The following is a 23,567-nucleotide window of genomic DNA, read 5'->3' as shown; positions in this document are numbered from 1 at the left end:
AAAAAAAAAAAAAAAAAAAAAAACGGCCATTGGTTCGACACGCTTGTTTTCTCAATCGGAAATTGTGCAGATGGAAAAGCAAAAAGGGACGAACTGGAGGAGATCGCAGCCCCCACCGTCGATGCTACTACCCGTACTCCGTACACTAATTAGACTAACTATACTGTAAACCGCGGGCTATCAAGTGGGGTAAGATAGCACACCGGCTGCACAGGTGGCATAGTGTTATTGCTTGATACTCGATATCCCGTCCGTGGATCAAGGTTAGATCTGAGCAAATCGACGCACCCATGTTAGCCATTAGCCTGAAGGGGTGACGGCAAAAGTTGATCCATCGTGGAATTGCTTTTTCGTCTTCGTTTTTGGTCTGGTTGATTGGTTCTGATGATGTGATAAAGTCACAATCTATGTTCGATGTGATGCCAAGTTGAAAATACTACATTGCATCTTCGATCGCTATCTCGGGTTCATCAAGATCAAGATCGAGACAAGAATAACACTTGGAATTATACCCATGCTGAATAAAATAGGTCCTGAAGAGATGTTTGTGCAAAGACCAACAGCTCAGCCCTGTATGTTAATATCATGGGATGGCGTAGATGTAAATGGCAGCTTGAGTCCTACCTGTGAACTCGTATGGCGTATACAAAATACCCGTAAATATCGCATGGACTTGCTCCTTTGGGCTGAAAATAGTAACCCAGACTGCTTAAGCACAAGGCTCTGCTGACCACATGCAGACAGCCATCTTCCCGCTGGCGAATAACTCAACTTGCGCCAAGACAGACTGCGTCAGTCGTCTATCTATCTCATCTGAGTGATCATCGTTTTTGGGGAAATCTGGCTTGGGGAAGAGTTCCAATATTCTTGGTACAACTCTTCCTATGACTCACGGTTCAAAGAAGTACTTGACGACAGAAGGATAAATTGCCGGGTCGATCGCCGAGAGCAGAGCGCACGAGACTATTTCGCTTCTATTTGCTGCATCTTTTCTTGGAGAACATTCTTTCAACTTGCAAAGAATCCTGTTTCCCTGGGTTGAGCACCAAGATCAGGCAAAATGCCTCGTTACGAGCTAGAGTACCCCCAGAACGCGTTGAACTCGGTCAAGCGCCATAATGAGCGAGGTAGGTTTCTTACACTCCCATCCCCTCGGCGCACTCCAGGATTTGCTCTCCGGAGAAGGACACTAAACGGTTCTCGATCCAGGGGACTATTCCCTCACCACCATCCACACCATAATCAACAGCTCCCGGATCCTCCACGTCTCCTTTACAGACCCCTCGTCCCCTTTCCCAATCACGCTGCCCATGATAGGTCGGGTGGGTTCCTTCGCCCGGCCGTCCTCGTCCGTGGCCGACGTGCTGGACCTCTACCTGCACGGCTATGTCTCGATGCGTATGGCCAACGTGGCGCGCTCCCAGGCCAGCGGCAGCGGCAGCGAAGGGCCCGCGGGCGTCCCCGTTTGCGTGTCGGCGGCGCACGTCGACGGCCTCGTCCTCGCCCTGTCGCCCTTCTCGTCCAGCTACAACTACCGTTCGGCCGTGCTGTTTGGGCACGCGACCGTCGTGACCGACGAGGCCGAGAAGCTGTACGCCATGGAGCTCATCACCAACGGCGTCGCCTCAGGACGCTGGGAGAACTCTCGCCAGCCGCCGACGGGCGCCGAGATCCAGAGCACCAGCGTCCTGCGCGTCAAGATCCAATCGGGGAGCGCAAAGGTGAGGGCGGGCGAGCCGCACGAGGAAATAAAGGACGCCAAGAACGAGGAGCTTGTAGGAAGGGTCTGGACTGGTGTTGTGCCTGTTTACGAGACCTTGGGCAACCCCCTCCCGGCGTCTGCAAATGCCGTCGCCGAGGTACCTGCGTATCTGGCTGACTATGTGAGGGATTCTAACGAGTTCACTTCGGAGAGGGCTCTGCAGGCTGCTGTAGAGCCAGAGAAGAAAGCCAAGAAGTAGAGAACCGAGGGTTGGTCTCTTTCACCATGTTATTTTGGAGTGAAGCAACAACTGCCTTTTTGTTTGGGTAAAATCTACAATAGATGAAAGTGAGAATGATGAATTTCTGGCCGAAGCCAGTTCATGTCCCATGCTGTCTACATGTGTCGCCGATAAGCTGCATAGACGTGTTGATCCAAAAGAAAACAAGAACTTTTTAGAAAACAACAAAATAGATAATAAACATAGCCTGGGATAGACTGCAAATTGCAAAGGTAGGATTTGACGCCCCTACAAGCCCCAAAACGAGCCAAGCCAAACCAAACCGCATCAGCTCACCAGTTCTCCCAAATCGGCGGTGGCACAACCGTCCGCATGACCTCCCAGTGCCCCATCGCGCTCTTCTTGTGCCACTTTTCAAGAATCTTGGTGTCGTTTCTCCTCAGTATCGAAGTATCGTTCGACAGGAATTCACTTTCAAGGATCTCGTGCTTTGGCAGCAAGAAATGAACCCGCGACGCGCTGTCCAGCACATCCTGCTCGGTTGCCGCGCGGAAAGCCAAAGGCGCCGGCGTCTCAGTCTTTCGACAAAAGATGACCATGTTTGTAAAGTCGACTTTGGACTCGGCAACCTCGGTCTCATTGCGCGCGTGTTCCCGGTACATGCGGCAGGAGTTGGGAAACACCTGTTTGATGGTGTTGAGAACAATGCGTGGCGGCGGCAGAGTAAAGTCACCGGCGTAGTTCTGTTCAGAAGTCAGAAAAACAAAATACCCCTCTACTGACTGTGTGTGGAGCACAGAATGCGACTTACGATGGCAATCACGCCGTCTGGGTTGAGGAGCGTGCGCAGGTCTTGAAGGAACTCAAGTGTGAAGAGCTCGACAGGTTCTGCACCTCCCGTGAAGACATCATTTACGATGTAGTCGAACCGCTTGTCTGAGCTGCTCGCCAACCTCTTGGCGTATGCAACTGCATCCTCAATGACTGGAGTGTGGTTCGGCAGAAGATGGAAGTGCTTTGCGGCGAATTCGTACACCGCAGGATCGATTTCAACAACTGTGGTATCAATCCCATGTGCAATCAAAGCAGACGGTGTTGTGCCGATGCCCATGCCGCTTTTTTTCTCGCTAGTTAGCAGATGCAATCTCGATCTAGTACTCTGGTAATGCTGACATAACTCACACTATCAGCGCTTTTGCGTCCTTGTCTGGCACAGGAACCTCCCTCTTAACAAGCCTGACAGCTTCCAGCATCACGAAAATGCCATAGACTGGCTCCGACACAATCTTGCGACCGTAACGCACCCACTCGCCGCCCAGCAGGCTATGGTCGCAACGCATGACCCGGAACCCCATCTCTTTGTTCTCAATAACAGAGATGTAACCCGTCAGGGACTCCTTCCTGTCGATGATGGTCCAGTTCTGCGTCTGTAGCGTGCCGTTGAGTCGCTCCAGTGCATACGGCGTCATGACGTGTGGGTTCAGTGTGACGGTGTGCAGCAGGCCAGGGATGGCAAACAGGAGGAGCTTTGAGGGCGCAAGCATGGCAAAGAGACCTCCCAGAACCAGCTGGGCCCCCATCCTGGTCGCAATAAACGTCTGGCCGATGTTGTTCTGCAGCCAGTGTCCTGACAGCACCTCCATGCCGCGGTAGACCGACCAGGACAAGGCTCCCGGCGCCGGATCGGCCAGCCACTTGGGGAGAAGGCTGAAGTCAGCTCCCTCAAGGTAGGTTGCGCAGCAGGCAACCACCACAACTATCAGGGGCAAGAGAGTGAGCAGCTCGGTCACGAGCGGTCCGTAGCGCACGCCGAAAATATTGCTGTACTTGAACAAGAAATGCTGCGTCATGGGAATGTACAGAGCCACGATCGGTACCAGGTGAACCAGTTTGACCTTGCGAGGCAAAGCGCGTTGCAACAGCAGGTTCGCCGACCAGCCCACGAAGCACGACGAGATGATCAGGCTGCCATGGTACAGCGAGGACGGAATGGCGCCATAGACGGGCGAAAGAGACAGCTGCGAAACGTTGCTGTAGACGGCGAGTAGACTCAAGAGGGCAATCGGGCGGACGTAAACCCAAGCCTGTTCGCGGAATGCATTCCCCCATGTCTCGGTCTGGGCCTTTGCAGCTAAAGCTTTGAGCTCCTTCTCAAAGCTCTCGGGCGTCAAGGATGAATTTGGGTCTATATCGACCGCAGCTGTCTTTGCGTCTTTCTCCTTGGAGGCTGCCGTCCGCTTTTTGGGAGCCATGTTTGCGACTTTGTTCGCACGTTTTCTTGAGTGACTTGTCGATTTGTTGCGTTGATCCGCAGCTCAGAATGAAGCTTATGAAAAGATTCCACCTGACTCGGTGTTCTTTTTTCACCTCCCCCTTGTAGATATTTAGATTTGGTGAAGGAAGTTAAGTGGAGAGAGCATTTGCACACCGTCTAGATATCATTTCTGAATCACAAGGTTACCTCAGTTACCTTTGGTATTGGGTAGGTAACGAAGTTGCTGTAGCCAAATGGCGTGGTTGCGAGGACACATCTGTCCCCAAGGGTCCAAGCTGGGAAGATCTGATACAAAGGGAGAGTGGAGTACCTCCATCCTACCCTGCAGGTATGCAACTAATTACCGTGTCGGTCCGGGATGGGACAGATGGTCAATTTCCAGCCCGTCCGTCAATCAGATGAGATGTACGAAGTTACTCATAGCCAAAATGAAGAGAAATCAGAAATTGTTCAAGATGTCTGAAAATCTATATGATGCTACTAATACTAGAATGTTTATTTTCACTTCCAAACACCGCTAGAGAGCTTCATCAAATTTGGGTTGCAAGTGAAGGCATTTTGTTGACGTTGAACTGATGTTTGTTTACATGTTTACTGTACTTACCTTGACTGCACTGTGAGCAACAAACTACGAACGAAAAATACAGAGAAAGAAATGATTGAGCACATGGCCCCCAAAACGGCGTCGGCCCCGCCGCGCATCACATCGGCCAAAGTCGTAGACAACCCGACAGTAACCTTAGCCGCCCGCGTCATTGCGGGCCGTCTGGTTAACCGGGCTCGAGCTGGTTGGTTCGCTGCGGTTAACCTATATTCAGCTTAGATTGCCAGGTACATGCCAGCAAGCATGTGCATGTGCTATGAATTTCGTCACTGCCCACCACCTTCCACGTCGTCGGGGCTAAGCAGTTCTAAAGAAAAATAGGAGCTTAACGCCATCCGTCAACATCGTGTATCTCAACTCCCCACCACCCAGCGTGAGCTTCTACATACCGTACTGGGCTTGACTGCTTCTGGACGATTCACATTGCATTACAATCATTTGCAAAACAATGGCGCCTCCTCCTACTCCCCTTGGCCAGCTGGTCGATTTCAGGAAAGAGACTTTTATTGGTACGTCATGATTGCACAGAATTTGGGAAGGGCTTTTGCTAACCTGGCCATTTCATGGCATATCACCAGTCGCGGCCTGCTCGATCGCATTTAATCCTCTTTTCTGGAAGTAAGTCACCAAATCCATATGCGTAGCCAAAACAAAACCTCTAGAGATCCTTGTGCTCCAGCTGCTAACTGGTTGACCTCGGCATAGCGTTGTCGCAAGACAGGGTAAGGGCGGAACACAAACACACCCCCCACGACAAACCTTGAGCTGCACCGCACCGTTTTCTAAAGCCGCGGCTTTGGCCGCTTGCTAGATCGGACGACGGAAGGAATGAAAGGCTGACAGCGTCCCCGACCCCGATCTCGAACAGAATACCACAACAAGGTTTTGACGCGCCTCTTCGGAGGCCGCAGCCAGACCGCATGCTACTTCCTTGCTGTCATCATCTTCTCCCTCGGCATCTTCCGCGACTTCTTGTACGAGCGCGCGCTGCGCGACCAGCCCTCGCATCCGCTCCTCGACAATGAAATAGCAACATACATTGGATACGGCCTGGTCGGGTGCGGCAACGTCCTCGTCCTATCCTCGATGTGGCAGCTGGGCATCACGGGCACGTACCTGGGCGACTACTTTGGCATCCTGATGGATCACATGGTCACGGGCTTCCCGTTCAGCATCACCGACGCGCCCATGTACTACGGAAGCACCATGAGCTTCCTCGGAGCCGCTCTGATATACGGAAAGCCGGCGGGCGTGTGGCTTACGGCTTGGGTGCTGATAGTGTACAAGGCTGCACTTTCGTACGAGAACCCTTTTACGTCAGAGATCTATGCCAAGAGGGAGCGGGAGCGGGCTGCTGAGAAGACTGAGTTGAAGAAGACTCGTTAATAGGGTTCGGCTGTGACGTTTGAGCGTTCCAGCATGTCGGCTAGGAAATAGCTGTCGTTCGGGACAGTGATATGGACGGCTTTCAATGGGGTCGAGCTGGTATTCGTCATACATAGTACGAGTGATGCGTTGGTAGAGGTTGGGTCATCTCAGGAAGGACGAGATAACCGCTGGTGTTCTGGGGTACAACTCGGAGGCAAATGGTGGGGCGTGCGTGGGTTTGTTCTCAACGGCGTTTCGGTAGCACAGCATAGCGTGCAGAAAAAAGGGGCATTTTGTGTGGTCTACCTAGCTAATTCAGATAGGTAGTTTAGCTATTAAGGTACCCAGTATGGCATTCAACTGCCGTCACAATACTATTTGGTAATTTCCTGTTGGGCTAACAAGAACGATTTCGTGAATGCTTACCGGTTTCCATCAGTTCGCCCCAAGGCAGGATTCTGATGCTCGCTGTGGCTGTATTACGATTGATTGCCTGTACGCTGGGGGGGTGGGGAGCTGAGATCGGGGTAAAATGTGAACATGTAGGATGAAATTCTCTCTATGATTTATAGTTTTGCTTAGAAATTCTCCCCACAGTTATCAAGTAGTAATTCACGGGGGCGCAAAACGCCTTGAAAATGGGCTTCAAAAAGCAACTTCATGCATGGTATCATTACTCGATCATGAGTCCATAACACACGCCAAGTTCCCTTTGCACGTCTTCTCAGGGGATATTATGCTAATTTGTACTTGGTAGGATATTTTGTCGATAAGGCATGTACAGTACTGGAGCTGGGGCCGAGAGCGACGAAAAGAGCAAGTGTAAAAAATCCCCTGAAGAAAAGTCCTTTGCCGCGTTGATGCTCGATTAAAACCAATAGAAGCAAGATGGGAAGCACCCCAGGCAGAAGAACGGATACTATTGGGTAACCGTTGATCTCCGTTTCAAAACAGCAGTCCAAGTACTGTGCGTGCAGTCAGCCCTGGATTGAAGTCCAACTTCGTCCAACGAACGGGCCAAGCAAGTAATTAAGTGCTGAAGGTGAACGCAAGCAACGTAGTTAATAATGGAGCTCGCCCACTAAGATCCGGGGTAACTAAGCTACCGACTGGGGAGGGAGGGTTTCTGAAAGATAGCGGTGTGCAAGGAGCAAATCATGTCCAGCAGTACTACACACACCATTCTGTCGTCACACGCAGACATCTTGTTCAGCCTTTCCATCAGCTACGAGCACGCAACTGCGCTGCGCAATAGAAGTGCCTTAAAACCAACCAGCAGCGACATGCGTACAACATGTCCGGGAACTCGTCTATTCAAAATGCTTATTGAAAGACAAATGTTCAGTGGAAAATGGAATCGGCCTTGTGGGTAATGGAATCTCGTCTGATGACGGAGCCTAAAAAGTAAAGACGGTAGGGTAGGTAGGTTTTCGAGGGATGTGCCGGATATAGCTGTACAAAAGCTAAGCTGGTAGATTGACCCCAACCATTACAAACTCAAGATGGTCGATCCTTCTCTCTCGTTCGCTGCTGAGGTTTGCGTGTGCTGTCATCGTCGTACAATCGAATGCTGCCGGAGGCCAACCAACTTTGCCACTGTGCATTAGAATGTCCTAGATGGCCTTAGCAGGCTACCTAAAGGCAGCGAACATTCTCCCCGTTGACAAACAACTTGATTGCTCCGTATCTCAGTGACCAAAGAAACGTGCAAAAAGATCACAGCCATATCCGTGGCCGTTTGTTTACCCACTTTTAATCAACACGAGTGGCTCCGAACGTTGCGACTTTAGCTTGTCCCCTTTTGAGAGCCGACGCTGTCAACATTAGGATCCATCCTCTGTCGGGACCTGGACATCTTTCAACTCCAAGCCTACCTGATACCACCAGACCTGGCTGACATTGACAGATCCCGACAAACCCCAAAAACTCCTGACCTGACTCAATCTTCTCTCATTCCCATAAGACCTACATGACTTGATTTTCTTTTTCTTGGATACCCTGGTGCACTTGAGTCGGGGTATAGAGTGCCCCCTCAATCCAAGCACCAACGTCACATCTGGACGGGCTGCACCATCACATCAAATCGCAGATAGCACAAAGCTGCACACTTCAATTGTAAGGAACAAAGATTATCTAGCAACCTCTCCAAGACATTGAATTACCGCGGCTCTGGAGATGGGCTGATTTGTTCATTTGTTTGCTGTACCCTCATTCCTTTACTCCAATTTCAAAATCCTTATTACCGTCACCATCCTCTGCTTGCTTCTTCTCGACTTTCTCATCTCATTCCGAACCCTTCTCTCCCTCTCTCTCCTCCGCCCCCCTGCCGCTCTTGTATTGCAATCATTCGTACACACAAATCGGCTCTCAATATTTATTTCCTTTGGTGGCCATACAGTGACGTTCTTGTCATTTGCTTTCCCCCCCCATAACCGCATCTGAACCGACACCAGATATCGTTACTCTCTTGGTTTTGTATCTTACATCCTTCATTCCTTCCTTGCCCTTTTGCAGTCTCACAAGCAATGCCCTTCTGTTCTCGGATACCTGTCAGAAATCCTAGACTAATACTACGCAGACACGCCCTTACCCACTCACTTTTACATACTTCCACCACTGGCCACGTCTAGCTGAAGATTGTCATGTCGGATTCGAATCGTGGACGGGGTCGAGGCCGCGGTGACGGAGGCTCCCGTGGAGATCGCGGCGGCAGTCGTGGTCGAGGAGGTGGTGAGCGTGGAGGTGACCGTGGCCGAGGAGGTAGCTTCCGTGGTGATCGCGGTGGCGGTGGTTTTCGTGGTGATCGAGGCGGCCGAGGCGGTGGCGGATTCCGTGGCGGCCGAGGTGGGCATCAAGACGCCGGCCCGTCAATCTATAAGTAAGTCAGATCATTCTTTCAACTGCCTCAACACTGTTCTTCTTGTCGCATCATGACTGGCTGCTGACGATAGTCAAAGGCCAGAAGGTGGTGTCCCAGCCCCGGACAAATCCATCACAGCACTGGAAGACAAGTGGGCTCAGCGCGCAGGTAGTATTAGCGTCACTGAGCTCACTGAGCGAGCGGGCAAGCTGGGTATCACCTCGTCAACGCTTGAGACTACACAGGCCACGGCCATTCTTCCGCAGCGTCCTGCCTACGGCACGACTGGCACACCCGTGATTCTTTGGGCCAACTACTTTAGCATGAACGTCAACTCCCAAACACTTTTCAAATACGCCCTGAAGGTCAAGAGGTCCGGATCTGATGGAGAAGTCGTCGGCAAGTTGCTGCGGACTATCGTTCACAAGGCCTTGGATCAAGTTGCTCTCCAGAATCCGAAAAACAGAATCGTGTCCGAGTTCAAAGCCAAGGTCGTTTCGCAGGGCAAGCTCTCCCTCCCACCTGGCGGCGGTCCTATATTGGTGGAGCACACAGGCAGAAAACGAGCCGAGGAATACCAAGTGACGTTCAGCCCGCCCGAGGACATTGACGTCGGAAAGCTTGTGGAATGGCTGAGGACCATGAACGACCGCCTGGACGACATTGTACCGACTTTCCCAAAATTTGCGTCCACGATCGACGCCATCGGTATCATTATGGGCCATTACGCCCGTACCTCAGCCAAAGTAGTGCCCCTTGGCGCCTCGAGCGCCAGGTTCTTCCCTTCGGAGGCTAATAGCCTGAGGGAGTTTGCCCAATTGTCGGCAATGAAGAACCTCGTGCGCGGCTACTTCTCGAGTGCTCGCCCAGCCACTGGGCGCCTGCTTTTAAACGTCAACGTTACCCATGCAGTTTTCCAGCGCTCCGGCAACGCGATGGAACTGATCAGGGCGCTGCTCAACGAATGTCGAGTCAGGGATCTCGCTTCCCCTGCGCTCCGAGCGGCATCACGGAAGATTGCCAAGTTGAAAATCGAAGTGACCCTCTTCGATGCGAAAGGACAGGCGTGTGGAGTCTCGGAACGATCGATTATGGAGCTGTCTCGGACGACCGCCGGTGCTACCATGTTCAAACTCGACAAGCCTAAGGATGCTCCCGCAGAGACATGGGCGGACGGCTCGCCGATTCAGTACGGCGGCAACATCAGCGTTGCCGAATATTATCGCAGAAGTAAGCACAAAAAAAAAGCCTTGGCATCTTTTCTCGGCCGGAGACTGTTCGCTAACATTGTATCACAGAGTTCAAAAAGACGGTGGATGATCGTCTACCTCTCATCGTCACCGGCAGCCGCAAAAGGAAGCTTTATTTCCCCTCCGACTTTTGCCGTATTTTACCTGACCAGTGTTCTAGCGGCAAGCTCTCGGCTGGCGAGGCGTCTGCGATGATAAACTTTGCTTGCAGGTCCCCGGCACGCAACGCAGAATCGATAGCTAGAGTTGGCGCCGAGACCCTCGGAATATCTGGGGCCGTCAACGAGATTCTGAAAGCATTCGGAATCACTGTTGACGCAAGCCTGATCACGGTGCAAGGCCGAGTATTGGCCGCTCCCTCGCTTGCGTACCTCAATAAAACGAACAAGAACCAGATTGTCACCGTCCGAGATGGATCCTGGAATCTCCGTGATCTCAAGGTCGTCAAAGGCGGTACAGTACCTTCCTGGGCTTGTCTGACGGTTCTTGACCCGAACGATCGCCATGGTGGGGTCAACTTTAACGACGTTCAGGTCACCATGTCGGCTTTTGTTCAGTTTTTGAACCAGAATATGGGTATCCGGATACCAGGACTTACCAACCCTGGTGCTCAACTGAAGATCTGCCAATTTCAGGAGGGAGCCGAATACAAGACCATTAGGCAAGGTTTTGACCAACTGAAGGGCCTTAAGCCGATGATGGTCTTTGTTATTCTTCCGGACTCGAAGGATGCTGCTGTATACAATGCGGTAAAGCGCATTGCTGACATCGACTTGGGAGTTCACACGGTGTGCATGGTTCGCAAGAACCTCTTCAAGAATGGACCAGGCCAGAACCCCCAGTACTACGCCAACGTCGGTCTCAAGGTAAACCTTAAAGCTGGCGGCATCAACCACAAATTGTCCCAAGACATCCCGGCAAGCAAGGGGGGAAAGGCTATGTTCGTTGGCTGGGACGTGGTTCACCCGACAAACCTCGGCGTCGATAGGGATTCCGGGCTTCCCAGTGTTGTCGGCCTCGTTTCGAGTATCGACGAGCATCTTGCCCAGTGGCCGGCTGTGGCCTGGGCCCAGAAGGGCGGCCAAGAAATGGCAGACAGCCGTCTTGAAGAGCGGTTCGGCTCGCGCCTTGTTCTTTGGCAAAAGCACAACAAAGGTCGACTGCCGGAACGAATCATCATCTTCCGTGATGGAGTCTCCGAAGGTCAATTTGCAACAGTCGAAAACACGGAGCTTCCGCTCGTCCGTAAAGCTTGTGCCAAAGTCTACGGCAACACGCCGAAGCCCAAGATCACCATTGTGGTTTCTGTAAAGCGCCACCAAACCCGCTTCTTCCCCACCAATGAGGCGGATATGTCACGCTCAATGAACAACAAGTCGGGCACCGTGGTCGACCGCGGCGTCACCGTCGCTCGCTACTGGGACTTCTTCCTACAGTCGCACGACGCCCTGAAGGGAACCGCCCGGCCCGCCCGGTACACCGTGATCCACAACGAGATCTTCCCTACCGTCAAGGGCACCAACGCGGCCGACGAGCTCGAGAGGCTGACACACAGCCTATCCTTCCTGTTTGGTCGCGCCACCAAGGCCGTGTCGATCTGTCCCCCAGCGTACTATGCCGACATTGTCTGCACGCGCCACCGGGCACACCTCGGCGAGCTCTTCGACTCGGTTATCACGGGCGGCAGTGTCGTTAGCGGCCAGACGGGCAGCAGCGCCTCGAGCAACAACGAGCAGCAGATCCTGGCCAGGGCTGATGCGCTAAATGTGCACCAGAACCTGGTCGATAGCATGTACTGGATCTGAGGGACTTCAGACTGGGGTCTTGGGGGTCATTAACGACCTCGGGAATAGGTTTTATATTGAATATACGAGAATAGGAGTATGGCCCTATTTGCAAGAAAGGGATGGGGCCTGAGGCTGTTTTCAGGGAAGGACTGCTATGATTTCATATTTTGTTGACTTGTCCATTTAACTACAGACGAGCTGAAGTTTCCTTTCAACTGCAGGGATCTAACTCGTCTAGCGTATTGTACTGAATTGCTTGTTTTTATGATGAAATTTTGGGGTTAATTCCCAAAGCCAACAGAAAAAAGCAAGACAAAAAAAGAGAAGAAAAAGAAGAAAAGAAAACAATATCAACAGCCTTGTTTCGCCAAACTATCATTGTGGGCACTGCAAGGGACGACTTGGGACAACCCAAAATGCCGGACCGAGGGGATAATACTTGACGGTTCAATGATTTCAATGCTGATAAATACTGATTTGTAAAGGAATCGAATGGCACGAATGTGCCAACCGGAGTCAAAGTTTAGGACGAAAAGGGCCGGCGGGATGCTTGTGCACGCTTATACCCCGAATTAGTAAGAGTGACGTGACGCCTCAGTTGCATCAACAGGCGCAGCATAGCATAATACCTCGCCTGTATACAACCCGAGATCGTCGAAAAGTGCAACCTATCACTCCCAAGCCCTCTGTTATATTGCATATCCGTACCCCCATACAGGCAGCAGATCATAGCTTAACTTGACTGAGCGACTGTCTAGACTAGTCTAGTCCTCTACATTTTTTTACAAAAACCAAAAAGAATGGCCTGTCGCTACTACCCCGCCACGGCGAGCTACCCGTCCCCACTCAAGGGGTTCGAGCACCTCCCGCCGTTGTCGGAGGAAAAGGATGAAGACGGTAAAAGTCTCAAGAACGAACAGACTGGCGTTCTCAGCAAAGCTTATGAGGAGTTTGTTGATCCATTGGATAGGGGAAGGAGGGGAGGGTTGTAAGTTGAGCCCCCTCACATATTGACGATATGGCACCCGTATCTTTTGAGGAGTAATATCAGATTGACAAGAGTGAAAAAAACAGCGACGTACATATTTACTACTTTCAGGCTTCGGAAGATCAGACCAAATATGCCAAGGAGTTGTATGAGCGGATCCGGCGGGAATGTGAGTATACTGCATAGGAGTGCAATTTGCATATCCCCGACCGTAAACCAACTCCAAGCTGCCTTGCCTTGGCATGCTTTTTGAGGCCTACATAGTCAACGACTAACAAACGGCACTCTCGCCAAAAGTCCCCGAGCTGCGGATCTACAAATTCTGGGACAGGCCCATCGGCCCGCACCCCGTAGCCATGTTCGAGGTGAACCTGTTCACGCCGGCCCAGTTCGGCGCCTTTGTGGCATGGCTTGCCGTGTGGCGCGGCCCGCTTTCGGCCCTGATCCACCCAAACACCATCGCCGGCCCCGGAGAGGATCAGATCGAGGTCGAGCGCAGGGACCACAGCCAGCGAGCCATCTGGATGGGGGAGAAGCTCCCTTTGGATCTTGACTTGTTTGCCAAGATGGCTGAGAGGAAGGCTTCTGCGGGAAACGCATAAGTTGCATAGTTCACGCGTTGAACAAGTCGGGGAGGGGAAACAATAGCTAGCATTCTTGGTTTTTGCGTGCGATATAGGCTAGAATAGTGCCATCTGATTTCATCCCCGTTATCTCGTGCCAATTGAACCAAATGAAGCTTGACGATTTTGGTTCGAGGTAAACGCGTAGCGCAATAGCCACAGACCCCGCATTTGGGGGCTCAGGGACCCCTGCAAATATTTCTTTATCGATAAGAATCGCCTGGGAAAATTTCCTCTCCGCCCTGACTTTTTGGCGAGCGAAAAGAGCTTCGTCTGGTGCCCTAGTATTACATTCGCGAGACTCCTCGTAGAGAAAGATTCGCAGTCTCCCGAGATCTCACCAAACAGCCGTCAATATGGGTGTCGGCCGTCGCATGAAGAAGCAGGGCATGCCCGAGGCTTTGTCCGAAGAACATTTTGCCAACCTCAAGCGCAAAAAGGGACTTCCCGTCGACGATGCCCCTGCCGCCGATGCACCGACGAGCAAGAAGAGGAGGACTTCCAAGAAGGGAGACCAGTCGCCCAAGACACCGGCGAAAGGGAAAATCAATGCAAAGAACGCCGGCTCGACGCCGGCGGCAAAGAAGCCCAACGGCGCAAAAGCAGCAAGCCCGGCCTCCACCAAGTCCGCCAAGAAGTCTGGCAAGTCAAAGTCAAAGGCTGCTCTCGATTCGGATGATGACCCGCTAGACGATTCGGATGACGAGATCGAATCGCTCGGTGACCTCGATCTGGAGGACGACGAGCTTGGCGGCGCCAAACTCAGAGACGACTTCCTCGACGACGATGATGATTCGGTCTTCGACTCGGACGAAGAGGCAGGGAAGAAGCAGAAGTTTGTCTTCTCCGAGGACGAGGATGACGACTCAGACAGGGAGGAAAGGCTGACTGCGGCCAACATCGAGGGTCTGTCGAGGGTGCTGGACAAGCAGTTGGAGGAAGAGGCTGCCGAGAACGAGGAAGAGATGCGCGAGGATGCCCTCCAAACCAACATCGCCGACGACAAGCCGCATGTTCTCGAGTCCGACGACGATGAGGTTATGCCCAAGGCCAAAGCACTGCTGGCACCTGACCTTCAGATGCTGCGCACCAGGATAACAGATACTGTCCGCGTACTGGAGGACTTTGCAAACCTGTCTGAGGAGGGGCGGAGTCGTGCAGAGTACAGCAACCAGCTACTCAAGGACATATGCGCCTACTATGGCTACAGCGAATATCTCGCCCAGAAGCTGATGGACCTTTTCCCTGCCCGTGAGGCCTTTGCCTTTTTCGAGGCCAACGAGACGCCCCGTCCGGTGGTCATCCGTACCAACACGCTGCGGACCAGCCGTCGTGATCTTGCTCAGGCACTGGTCAACCGTGGCGTCACCCTGGAGCCTGTCGGCAAGTGGTCCAAGGTTGGACTGCAGATCTTTGACTCCAATGTCCCGCTTGGTGCCACGCCAGAGTACCTGGGTGGTCATTACATCCTCCAGGCAGCATCCTCGTTCCTCCCCGTCATGGCTTTGTGCCCTCAGGAGAACGAGCGTGTTCTGGATATGTCCGCTGCCCCCGGAGGAAAGACGACACACTGCGCAGCGCTGATGAAGAACACGGGCGTCATCATCGCTAACGATCCCAACAAGGCTCGTTCCAAGGGTCTGATTGGAAACATTCATCGTTTGGGTGTCAAAAACTCGATAGTATGCAACTATGACGCCCGTGAGATTCCGAATCTGATTGGCGGCTTCGATCGAGTTCTGCTCGATGCGCCGTGCTCCGGTACTGGCGTTATATCCAAGGATCCCAGCGTCAAGACGAACAAGACAGAGAAGGACTTCATGCAGCTGCCACACGTGCAGAAACAACTGCTGCTTGCGGCTATAGATGCCACCAAAGTCGGGGGTTACATCGTCTATTCGACATGTAGTGTTACAGTTGAGGAAAAGTACGTTGGTCATCCCTTGAATCATTGAGCCTCCGTCAAGAAGAACCATGCTAACACAGAATTACCACGCTTCAGCGAGCAAGTTGTCAACTACGCCCTATCCAGGCGATCAAACGTTGAGCTGCTGGAGACAGGACTTCCTTTCGGTAAAGAGGGATTCACAAGCTTTATGGGCAAGAAGTTTCACCCAAGCGTAAAGATGACCAGGCGTTATTATCCCCACACGTGAGTTTTTCCTTCTCGTTTTGTTTTCTTTTCTTCTCTTGCCCATTGCTTTGGGAAAAACGAATGAATGCTGACCACAACATTAGATACAACGTCGATGGCTTTTACGTCGCCAAGTTCAAGAAGACAGGCCCTACGCCGGCGAATGCTCGTGGTGGAGCAAGCAGCGGCGAGTTTGCTGCCAACTCGAATGGCTCCAAGACTGCAGCAGCTGCCGAGGACGAAATGGAAGTTGACAAGACCCCCGTCCAGGAGACGGAAGACGGCGCCAATGATGACTTTGGTGGATTCGATGACGATGGAGATAAGGAATATATGGACCGGGCCAAGAGAAATGCAATGAGGAGAAGAGGTCTGGACCCGAGGGCGTTGGATCGGCCCAAGAAGGCAAAGAAAGCATAATGAAGGTGCCAGCTCATCTTTTTTTTTTTTTTCGCCTGTATATTTCTCACAAATAGCGTTGACAAGAAAAGAGACAATCAACTTGTCGAATCAATGAACCCTGCCGGGGGCTAATCGTTTTTTTGGGCTGATTGCATGCTTCCATCATGCTGTACTTTTAGTTGTGTGATTCCTCCCAACAATCCAACCTTCTGCAAATGTTGCGGGCATTGTACAGCTAAAAGCACGTACTAAATAACACCACATCTTTCCCGGATGCTGGATTTATTGACCTCACACTGCAGGTAGGTGGACTAAAAGTTGACGCGCAGGACCAGGGAGGTCATCATGTCTCGTCGATCAGGTAGGGTGGCAGCAGGGTATAAAGCCGACGACCTACACGAGGTACCTCGAGGTAGGTACCTTGCCTACATAATCGGATAAGGTATGATAGGCCGAAGACACGACACGTCAATTTTGGGTGACATGCCACGGGGGTAGAACAAGCCCAAGTCACATCACGTAATATTAGAGGGAAAGGCTGTTTGTTTTACTTTGTAGCAGTTAATATTTTCGTTTATGCATTGTCGACTACCACCATTGGCAAAACCTTTTTTTTTTTTTTTTGCCCGCATAACCGCCGTGATGGAAATTGATAACGCCACGAAGCGGATGAAGACGTCAGAAAATCAAGCCTCGGGAAAAAAGAAATAAGAAACAAGACAGCATCAATTTACTACACTAGGACATGGGTTCACTTTGGGTGACCTTGGGTATTAACCTACAGAAACGAGATAAGTAATCGCTGTTAGGCAAAAAAAAAAAAAAAAAAAAAAAAAAAAAAAAAAAAAAAAAAAAAACTAATCAAGGCACGGGTAGAACCGGCACTGGTACAGTATCAATCGCCCCATCAAATAGCGACCAACGAGGTGTTATACGAACACAGATTACTGAGGTAGGGAGGTAGATAGATGCTAGGCGAACGCCGAGGCAGCGGATGTGTTGTGGTTGGTCCTTTGGGCTTAGGTGCCAAAGGTGGGGGACAAAATTAGCTTGAATGCGGAAAAAGTCACTTATTTTTATACAGAGATTTTGCCAGAATACAAAATCAGATCAAGACTAGTCTTTGCCGATAAGAAGATGCGTGTCTTTGCTCTGTTTTGGCGTTAATTTTGAGAAAATCAGGGTCATGTCGATGAAGTTGGGATGTGTTGAATAGGGCAGTGCTAGGCAGTGCTGTAATTAAGGCCGCGATTCGACTTGTTGCCCGTCAGTCCAATTTTGCTCCCCCACTTTGATGCCTACTTCCATCCCTCCCCACAATGACCCAACACTCGCAGGAGCTCAGGGTTGTCCTTGCCAGGGGGGCAAATCTCATCTTTTTTTCTACGATATCAATCAATACCATCTCATCCATCATCCCATAGCCCCACCTCTTTGCGTTCTCGGCATTTTGCGAGCGTTTGCTAAAACTAGTAGGTAGTACATTCTTTTTCGTTCCTGGTGGTTCCTAGCTTCGCTCATAATAAAATCACTCTCTTATCCTCAGCTACAGTAGTGCTTCTTTTTTAGTCTGTCTACAGATCCTTATTCTTTTTTTTTTTTTTTCTTCCCTCGCTTACCCTGAATCTCGTGCGCTCGCGATTTCGATGAGTTGAGCTGGTGGAAAGCCTTAAGCGCTGCCCTGCCCCCATACCCTGGGAGCCCTTAAAAACACGCCCACATCGCAAATCGAAACTTGGAATTCGTCATCGGTAGGCAAACACGGGGCCAAACCACACTTTCTAAGCAACCCCTCCGAAAAACCGTCGCGATGGCTACAAACGGTCCGGCCACCAACGGTCCGGCCACCAGAGTGGGTGCGCCAATGCCAGACAAGGACCTCGAGAAGAAGCCTATGGAGTTGTACCCAATGGTGCCCTGGAAGTACGACACGCTGCTATGGGTCATGTCGATTATTGCGGATCTGTTCTTCCGTGAGATACACCCACGAAGTTCATGGAAGATACCAAAGCATGGACCTATACTGTTTGTTGCGGCGCCTCATGCGAACCAGGTCAGTACAGCGTCATATATGCGCTCCATCATGCCGGGACGAGACTTGTTCTCCAAACGATCACGACTGAGATGCATGCAATTTTTTTTGGGGTTGGGTTTGCTGACATGTGATTGCCCCCCTTTTTCGCGTGGGTCATCCTCGATAGTTTGTCGACGCTCTCGTACTACAAAAGACGCTCAAGAAAGAAGCCGGCCGCCGCGTGTCCCTCCTGATTGCGCAAAAGTCCATCCATGGCTTCATCGGCTGGGCGTCGCGCCAGGTTGGCTGTGTGCCCGTCGGCCGCGCCCAGGACGCCGCTAGGCCTGCCAGTGGCACGATATACTTACCGAACCCCATATACGACCCTACACTGATCCGCGGCGTCGGAACAAAGTTCGACACTGAAGCCGAGGTCGGCGGTAGTCTCTTCCTGCCATCTGTCAAGGGGCAGACGGGGTCCAACGTAGAGATCGCCGAGATCCTTGGCCCGGAAGAACTGCGCATCAAGCGGGCGCTCAAGGGAAAGCTGCCGATGGAGCAACTGACGGGCAGGGATGACATTGATCAGGATGGCATCTTCAAGAACAAGGAAGTCAGGTCCAGAAAAGAGGGCTACCAAGGCACCAAGTACAAGCTTGCACCTCACATCGATCAGAGCAAAGTGTACGAGGCTGTGTTCCAGCGCCTGCGGTCCGGAGGCTGCGTGGGCATCTTCCCGGAAGGTGGGAGTCACGACCGTACCGAGCTGCTACCCCTCAAGCCCGGAGTGGCCATCATGGCTCTTGGTGCTATGGCTAATTACCCGGACGTTGGCGTCAAGATTGTGCCCGTGGGCATGAACTACTTCCATGCCCACAAATTCCGCTCTCGAGCCGTCGTCGAGTTTGGCAACGCCATCGAGGTCGACCCGGAGCTTGTGCACATGTACAAGACCAACCAGCGTCGTGAGGCCATTGGAACCCTGTTGGACATGGTCCACCAGGGCCTGTCGGCTGTCACTGTCTCTACGCCAGACTATGACACGTTGATGCTGATCCAGGCCGCCCGGCGATTGTACAACCCTACTGGTAAAAAGTTGCCGTTACCAGTAGTGGTGGAGCTGAATCGTAGGTTGGCGGTCGGCTATGAACGTTTCAAGGACGATGAGCGCGTCATCAAGGTGCGTGAGAGCGTCAAGAATTACAACAAGAACCTTCGCTACCTGGGAATTCGCGACCACCAGGTCCAAGTGACAAGGATGTCCTGGCATCGGGTAGTTCGCATTTTCTTGTACAGAATCCTGCAACTCGCAGTGTTTTTCGTCGCCACCTTTCCTGGTCTCGTTCTGTTTGGGCCCGTCTTCATTGTTGCCAAGGTCATCAGCATCAAGAAGGCGCGGTCGGCGCTTGCAGCGTCAACTGTCAAGATCCAGGGTCGGGACGTCATGGCAACATGGAAGCTGTTAGTCTCGATGGCGTTCGCACCGATCATGTACCACGTGTACTGCTCCCTCCTAGCATGGAAGGTAGCTCGCGATGGCCTATGGGGATTCGCACCAGCGTGGATTGTCAGACTCCCATGGTTCGTCCTGGTTGCCAGCATTTGGCTCATAGGGTGGCCGACATTCATCTCCATCACGTTCGCAGCCCTGCGCTTTGGTGAGATCGGCATGGATGTGTTCAAATCGCTGCGTCCGTTACTGCTCTGCATGTTCCCCTCTTCCAAATACAACATGCAAAAACTCCAGGAGCAACGCGCCGAGCTGAGTGCAGAGGTTACAAACCTCATTAACACTCTGGGTCCTGAGATCTTTCCCGACTTTGCCCAAAGTCGCCTCATCAAAGCCTCAATGGATCAGCACGGCGCGCCGCTCTCCCCCACCCACACGAGGCAGCCCGACTCGCCGACGCTCAAACGCCGCTCGGACAGCGAGGTGTCGTTCACGGGCCAGGCTTCTCCAGGCGCTTCACTACACCACCCTACCAGCAGCAATGGCATCCAGCGCCGCAACACACAGTCTAGTCGCGCCATTCCGCGCAACGAGTCCTTCAGCAACATTGGCAAGGCGAGCATCTTTGCGACGCGGCCGCCGTCTCGCAACCGCTCGCGCACCAGCAGCATGGGCGGCTTCAACGTCCAGGCATTCACCGCCCTCGACTCCCAGGAAGGGTTCGACGAGGCGAGTCGCAAGATTAGGGAGGCCATGCGCGAGCGTGGCGAGATGAGGCGAAGGAGGAGCGAGGCTAGGGGCATGACGATCGGGGGTAGCGACGAGGAGGAGGAAGAAGACAACGAGGACGAGAATTCCAGTGATGGGAAGAAGAACGTGTAGAGAAGCAGAGGGAACCAAAGCGAAAAATAAAAGGATCGGGCCGCTATGATATCGGAGTAATGATCGGAATATCTCAACTGTCAGCGAAGCGATGTCTTGGGTGGATTGAAAAGAAGAAAAAGATTTGTAACTGTTTTCCAAGGGGAATGAAGGGCTTCTTTTCGGTGTCTTTTTTTCTTTTTATAACGTGTATGGATGATTGCAAGTCGGTACAAGACTTGCTTATATATAACACAGCGTTAACCAACTGAGGCAAGATTGTCTTTTTGTTGGTTGTTGATTTTCTACCTCGCTATTTGCCTTTCCATGTATTTTCCATGATGATCATCTGGCCCTGCTAGTTCTAATATGCACTGGCGTATATTTGAGGCGCGCTCGCTACACATAACAAGGCAGTGTAGCCTAGATGCATGACCAACTACCGGCGTTGGACAAAGAAACTTGTGGAGGAAGTTAAGGGCGTGATAAGAGGAATAGCCGTCTTGTAAAAGACTGCGAAAGTATGTTGCTGCCGTGCAAACAAAGTAATGTAAATGCGCTGTGGGAGACTGGCTGTTTTTTGTTTTTTGGGGGGTTGCCGTCGAAAAAAAAAAAAAAAAACCAAAAACCAAAAAAAAATCCCTCCGTCATGTATTCTACCCTGACACCAAAAAAACGAAATTGGGGAAAAAAAGAGAGAAAACCCCAGAGAATATACTTCAAAGCGAAAAAATAATAAGAAAAAGAAGGAAAACATGATGCTGAACTGAGCGCAGCAATTCGGGAATCGTTACTGAAAGCCAAGTGTACGCCCTCCAAGTCGTCGTACTAACAAGAATCCACAATTTATGTCCAATGCCGTTGTGCTTGCGAGGATAGCCAACTTTTCACAAGCCCAAGCTAAATGGGCCATCTGTCCCAGGGCGCCCAACGACGGAATTTATTCAAAAGAAAAGAAATGCCGAAAGGGCAAATTCGACCAAGTAACGGGCATATGCTGTCTAAGCGGTAGATGGACTCGGCTCTGCGTCCTTGGAGCTGCTGGCGCCGGAAAACTCGCCGTTGAACAGGCCATGCTCCTCTATGTACCTGACAACAGGGTCTGGGATCAAGTACCGGATGCTAAGGTTCTTCTTAAGGAACAGGCGGATCTTGGTGGAGCTGACATCGTTTTGGATGACTTGTGGGATTACCCAGATGTTTTCCCTGTACCGCTGGAGACTCGCAAGTGCCTCTTCAGTGTCGGTACCCGAGCGCTCTACAATAAAGGCACCAAACTTGGGACCGAGAATGACGTCGAGATCGCTGGGTGCCCAGAGGCCGGGTGTTGACATAGTGAGCACAAGGTCACCACCGGCGAGCAAACAGATACGTGCGCGTGTCCTTTTGTTCGGGTCGTCTGCTGACTGAATGCCACCCAAAACGGTGTTGATCTCGTAGTCCAACTTTGCAAGAACCTGAGCTGTCGGAGTATAGGCGGGCTCGCCTGTTGTTGGATCCCGGACGGAGGTCTCGAACTCGTCGACCATTATCCATGAGCTTGATGCTAGTGACAGCTTGCACATGTTTATCCTGTGGTGTGCCGGAGCGAGGCCAGCCTTTTTGTATGCATCCGACACGGGGCTAAGTTGTCCAAAAAGGGTCAGCGGCTATTATTGTGAAAAATATATCATCGGTTTCAGGGGCCATACCTGATATAGCCACCGACAACCTCGAAGTTTGTGTTTAAGCTGCAGTGGTCTCCTGTTTTATTGTCAGCGGATCCAGCGCCTCTTCGTTGATGCCAACTCTGGAGAACATTCTGTCCTGGAGACCCAGATGGTAGGGTTGAAGTGATTCAAAAAGGATTGAACCTACGAGCCATTTCAAACCTGCCGGACAACGAACAGTTAGCAAGCGTGAACTCGTGTATCAGTAGCGTTGTTTACATACATCCTCAAGTGTAAGTATGTGATGGGCTATTGGCAGTTTGATGCGCAGCTGTTAGTTGAAATGGACGCAATCATACTCCGCAAAGTCAAATGGACTGGCAAAGTTGTGCAGAGGGTAACTCGGATGGAATCGCACGAACCGAGAACGACCCGCAGGCCACCTATTGAGACATCTCATGTTAGCAATGGTCGTTTGCATTACACACCACTGCCGCCAGCAAGGGCATGTCCTCTCCCGTCTTCTAACGATCTCATGGCCCGCACGGCGGGCGGCACAGCGGACGGCTTGCTGCCTCTGAACTCGCGGACTGGTGCGGGGACAAATTCAATTAAAAAGTGGGGGCTCGCTGCAGGTTTCCGGGTTTAAGCCGAGCGAGTCACTTACCAGCACCAAAGGGGTCCTGTCATTTTGCGTCTGGCGAGTCCGAAGTTTGTCGGTAGGAAAACTGTATCCCGGTGTCGTGGGCGGGAATTGAGGCGTGGGCGAGGTTGAGTCTGACTTTGTGGTAGCCATGGTGTGGACTTGTTGAGGTCGACCGTCGGTCGAATCCCAGTGACAGTAGCAAAGACTCGTGACAAAGTTGCGCCAAGGTCGTAGCAAATGCTACTAGACTAGTGACAGAAACAATATGAAGTGAAACTGGAATCCGATATATAATGAAAAAGACTGGCTGCTAGCGATCGCGTCGTACGCTGGCGCAAAACTGAGCGAAGTAGGTGGCCGACCGACCGCAGTACAAGCCCAACAACCGGTCAGTCTGTAGCGGCGGCGGCGGTAGGGGCTTGAGGTCGGGGGCGGCAAGGAAGCCGCTGATGTCAATTGTGGTAGTACAGGTCGGTTAGGTGCCAAGGAAACAAGATCCGGTTTCGTACCGACTTCAGTCACTCCTGACGAAGAGAACAAGACCGAAGGGTAGTCTGGATTGCGGTAGAGACCCCTTAATCGTGGCAAAGGAGCCGTAGCTCTTTTTGAACACAAAACGGCTGTCGAGAGTTGTCGTGTAAACGGAATGAATTGACAGAGCGAAGCAGGCACGGGGGTAGAGAGAATAGCGCGCAGATTGAGAATGTTTGGTA

The 23,567-nt window shown here is 51.8% G+C and overlaps 8 protein-coding genes across 8 annotated transcripts; 6 read left to right on the top strand and 2 right to left on the bottom strand.

Annotated features, from left to right (window-relative positions):
- Window positions 1-1,060: 1,060 nt before the first annotated feature.
- PpBr36_00807 (uncharacterized protein) lies at window positions 1,061-1,961 on the top strand (the record flags this gene model as incomplete). The annotated part of the gene is made up of 2 exons (XM_029887997.1): window positions 1,061-1,127; window positions 1,210-1,961. The coding sequence occupies 2 exons, from the start codon at window positions 1,061-1,063 to the stop codon at window positions 1,959-1,961; spliced, it is 819 nt and encodes a 272-aa protein (XP_029751599.1).
- Window positions 1,962-2,275: 314 nt separating this feature from the next.
- Window positions 2,276-4,195, bottom strand: PpBr36_00806 (uncharacterized protein; the record flags this gene model as incomplete). The annotated part of the gene is made up of 3 exons (XM_029887996.1): window positions 2,276-2,686; window positions 2,755-3,058; window positions 3,126-4,195. The coding sequence occupies 3 exons, from the start codon at window positions 4,193-4,195 to the stop codon at window positions 2,276-2,278; spliced, it is 1,785 nt and encodes a 594-aa protein (XP_029751598.1).
- A 1,075-nt stretch (window positions 4,196-5,270) lies between these two features.
- On the top strand, window positions 5,271-6,208 carry PpBr36_00805 (uncharacterized protein; the record flags this gene model as incomplete). Its single annotated transcript, XM_029887995.1, has 4 exons — window positions 5,271-5,331; window positions 5,401-5,440; window positions 5,528-5,544; window positions 5,691-6,208. 4 exons carry the CDS (start codon window positions 5,271-5,273, stop codon window positions 6,206-6,208), a joined length of 636 nt encoding a protein of 211 aa, XP_029751601.1.
- A 1,484-nt stretch (window positions 6,209-7,692) lies between these two features.
- Window positions 7,693-12,105, top strand: PpBr36_00804 (uncharacterized protein; the record flags this gene model as incomplete). Its single annotated transcript, XM_029887994.1, has 4 exons — window positions 7,693-7,725; window positions 8,821-9,068; window positions 9,148-10,280; window positions 10,349-12,105. The coding sequence occupies 4 exons, from the start codon at window positions 7,693-7,695 to the stop codon at window positions 12,103-12,105; spliced, it is 3,171 nt and encodes a 1,056-aa protein (XP_029751600.1).
- Window positions 12,106-12,887: 782 nt separating this feature from the next.
- PpBr36_00803 (uncharacterized protein) lies at window positions 12,888-13,677 on the top strand (the record flags this gene model as incomplete). The annotated part of the gene is made up of 3 exons (XM_029887993.1): window positions 12,888-13,075; window positions 13,162-13,244; window positions 13,373-13,677. 3 exons carry the CDS (start codon window positions 12,888-12,890, stop codon window positions 13,675-13,677), a joined length of 576 nt encoding a protein of 191 aa, XP_029751603.1.
- Window positions 13,678-14,054: 377 nt separating this feature from the next.
- Window positions 14,055-16,252, top strand: PpBr36_00802 (uncharacterized protein; the record flags this gene model as incomplete). Its single annotated transcript, XM_029887992.1, has 3 exons — window positions 14,055-15,625; window positions 15,701-15,850; window positions 15,937-16,252. 3 exons carry the CDS (start codon window positions 14,055-14,057, stop codon window positions 16,250-16,252), a joined length of 2,037 nt encoding a protein of 678 aa, XP_029751602.1.
- Window positions 16,253-18,044: 1,792 nt separating this feature from the next.
- On the top strand, window positions 18,045-20,580 carry PpBr36_00801 (uncharacterized protein; the record flags this gene model as incomplete). The annotated part of the gene is made up of 2 exons (XM_029887991.1): window positions 18,045-18,287; window positions 18,436-20,580. 2 exons carry the CDS (start codon window positions 18,045-18,047, stop codon window positions 20,578-20,580), a joined length of 2,388 nt encoding a protein of 795 aa, XP_029751605.1.
- A 980-nt stretch (window positions 20,581-21,560) lies between these two features.
- Window positions 21,561-23,004, bottom strand: PpBr36_00800 (uncharacterized protein; the record flags this gene model as incomplete). Its single annotated transcript, XM_029887990.1, has 6 exons — window positions 21,561-22,182; window positions 22,251-22,302; window positions 22,417-22,430; window positions 22,492-22,517; window positions 22,631-22,651; window positions 22,876-23,004. 6 exons carry the CDS (start codon window positions 23,002-23,004, stop codon window positions 21,561-21,563), a joined length of 864 nt encoding a protein of 287 aa, XP_029751604.1.
- Window positions 23,005-23,567: the final 563 nt, after the last annotated feature.

The sequence above is a fragment of the Pyricularia pennisetigena genome, chromosome 2 (assembly GCF_004337985.1).
Source record: "Pyricularia pennisetigena strain Br36 chromosome 2, whole genome shotgun sequence".
NCBI classification, from domain to species: Eukaryota; Fungi; Ascomycota; class Sordariomycetes; order Magnaporthales; family Pyriculariaceae; genus Pyricularia; species Pyricularia pennisetigena.
The sequence above is the reverse complement of the archived record's forward strand: the minus strand, read 5'-3'. Positions and strand labels throughout refer to the sequence as shown.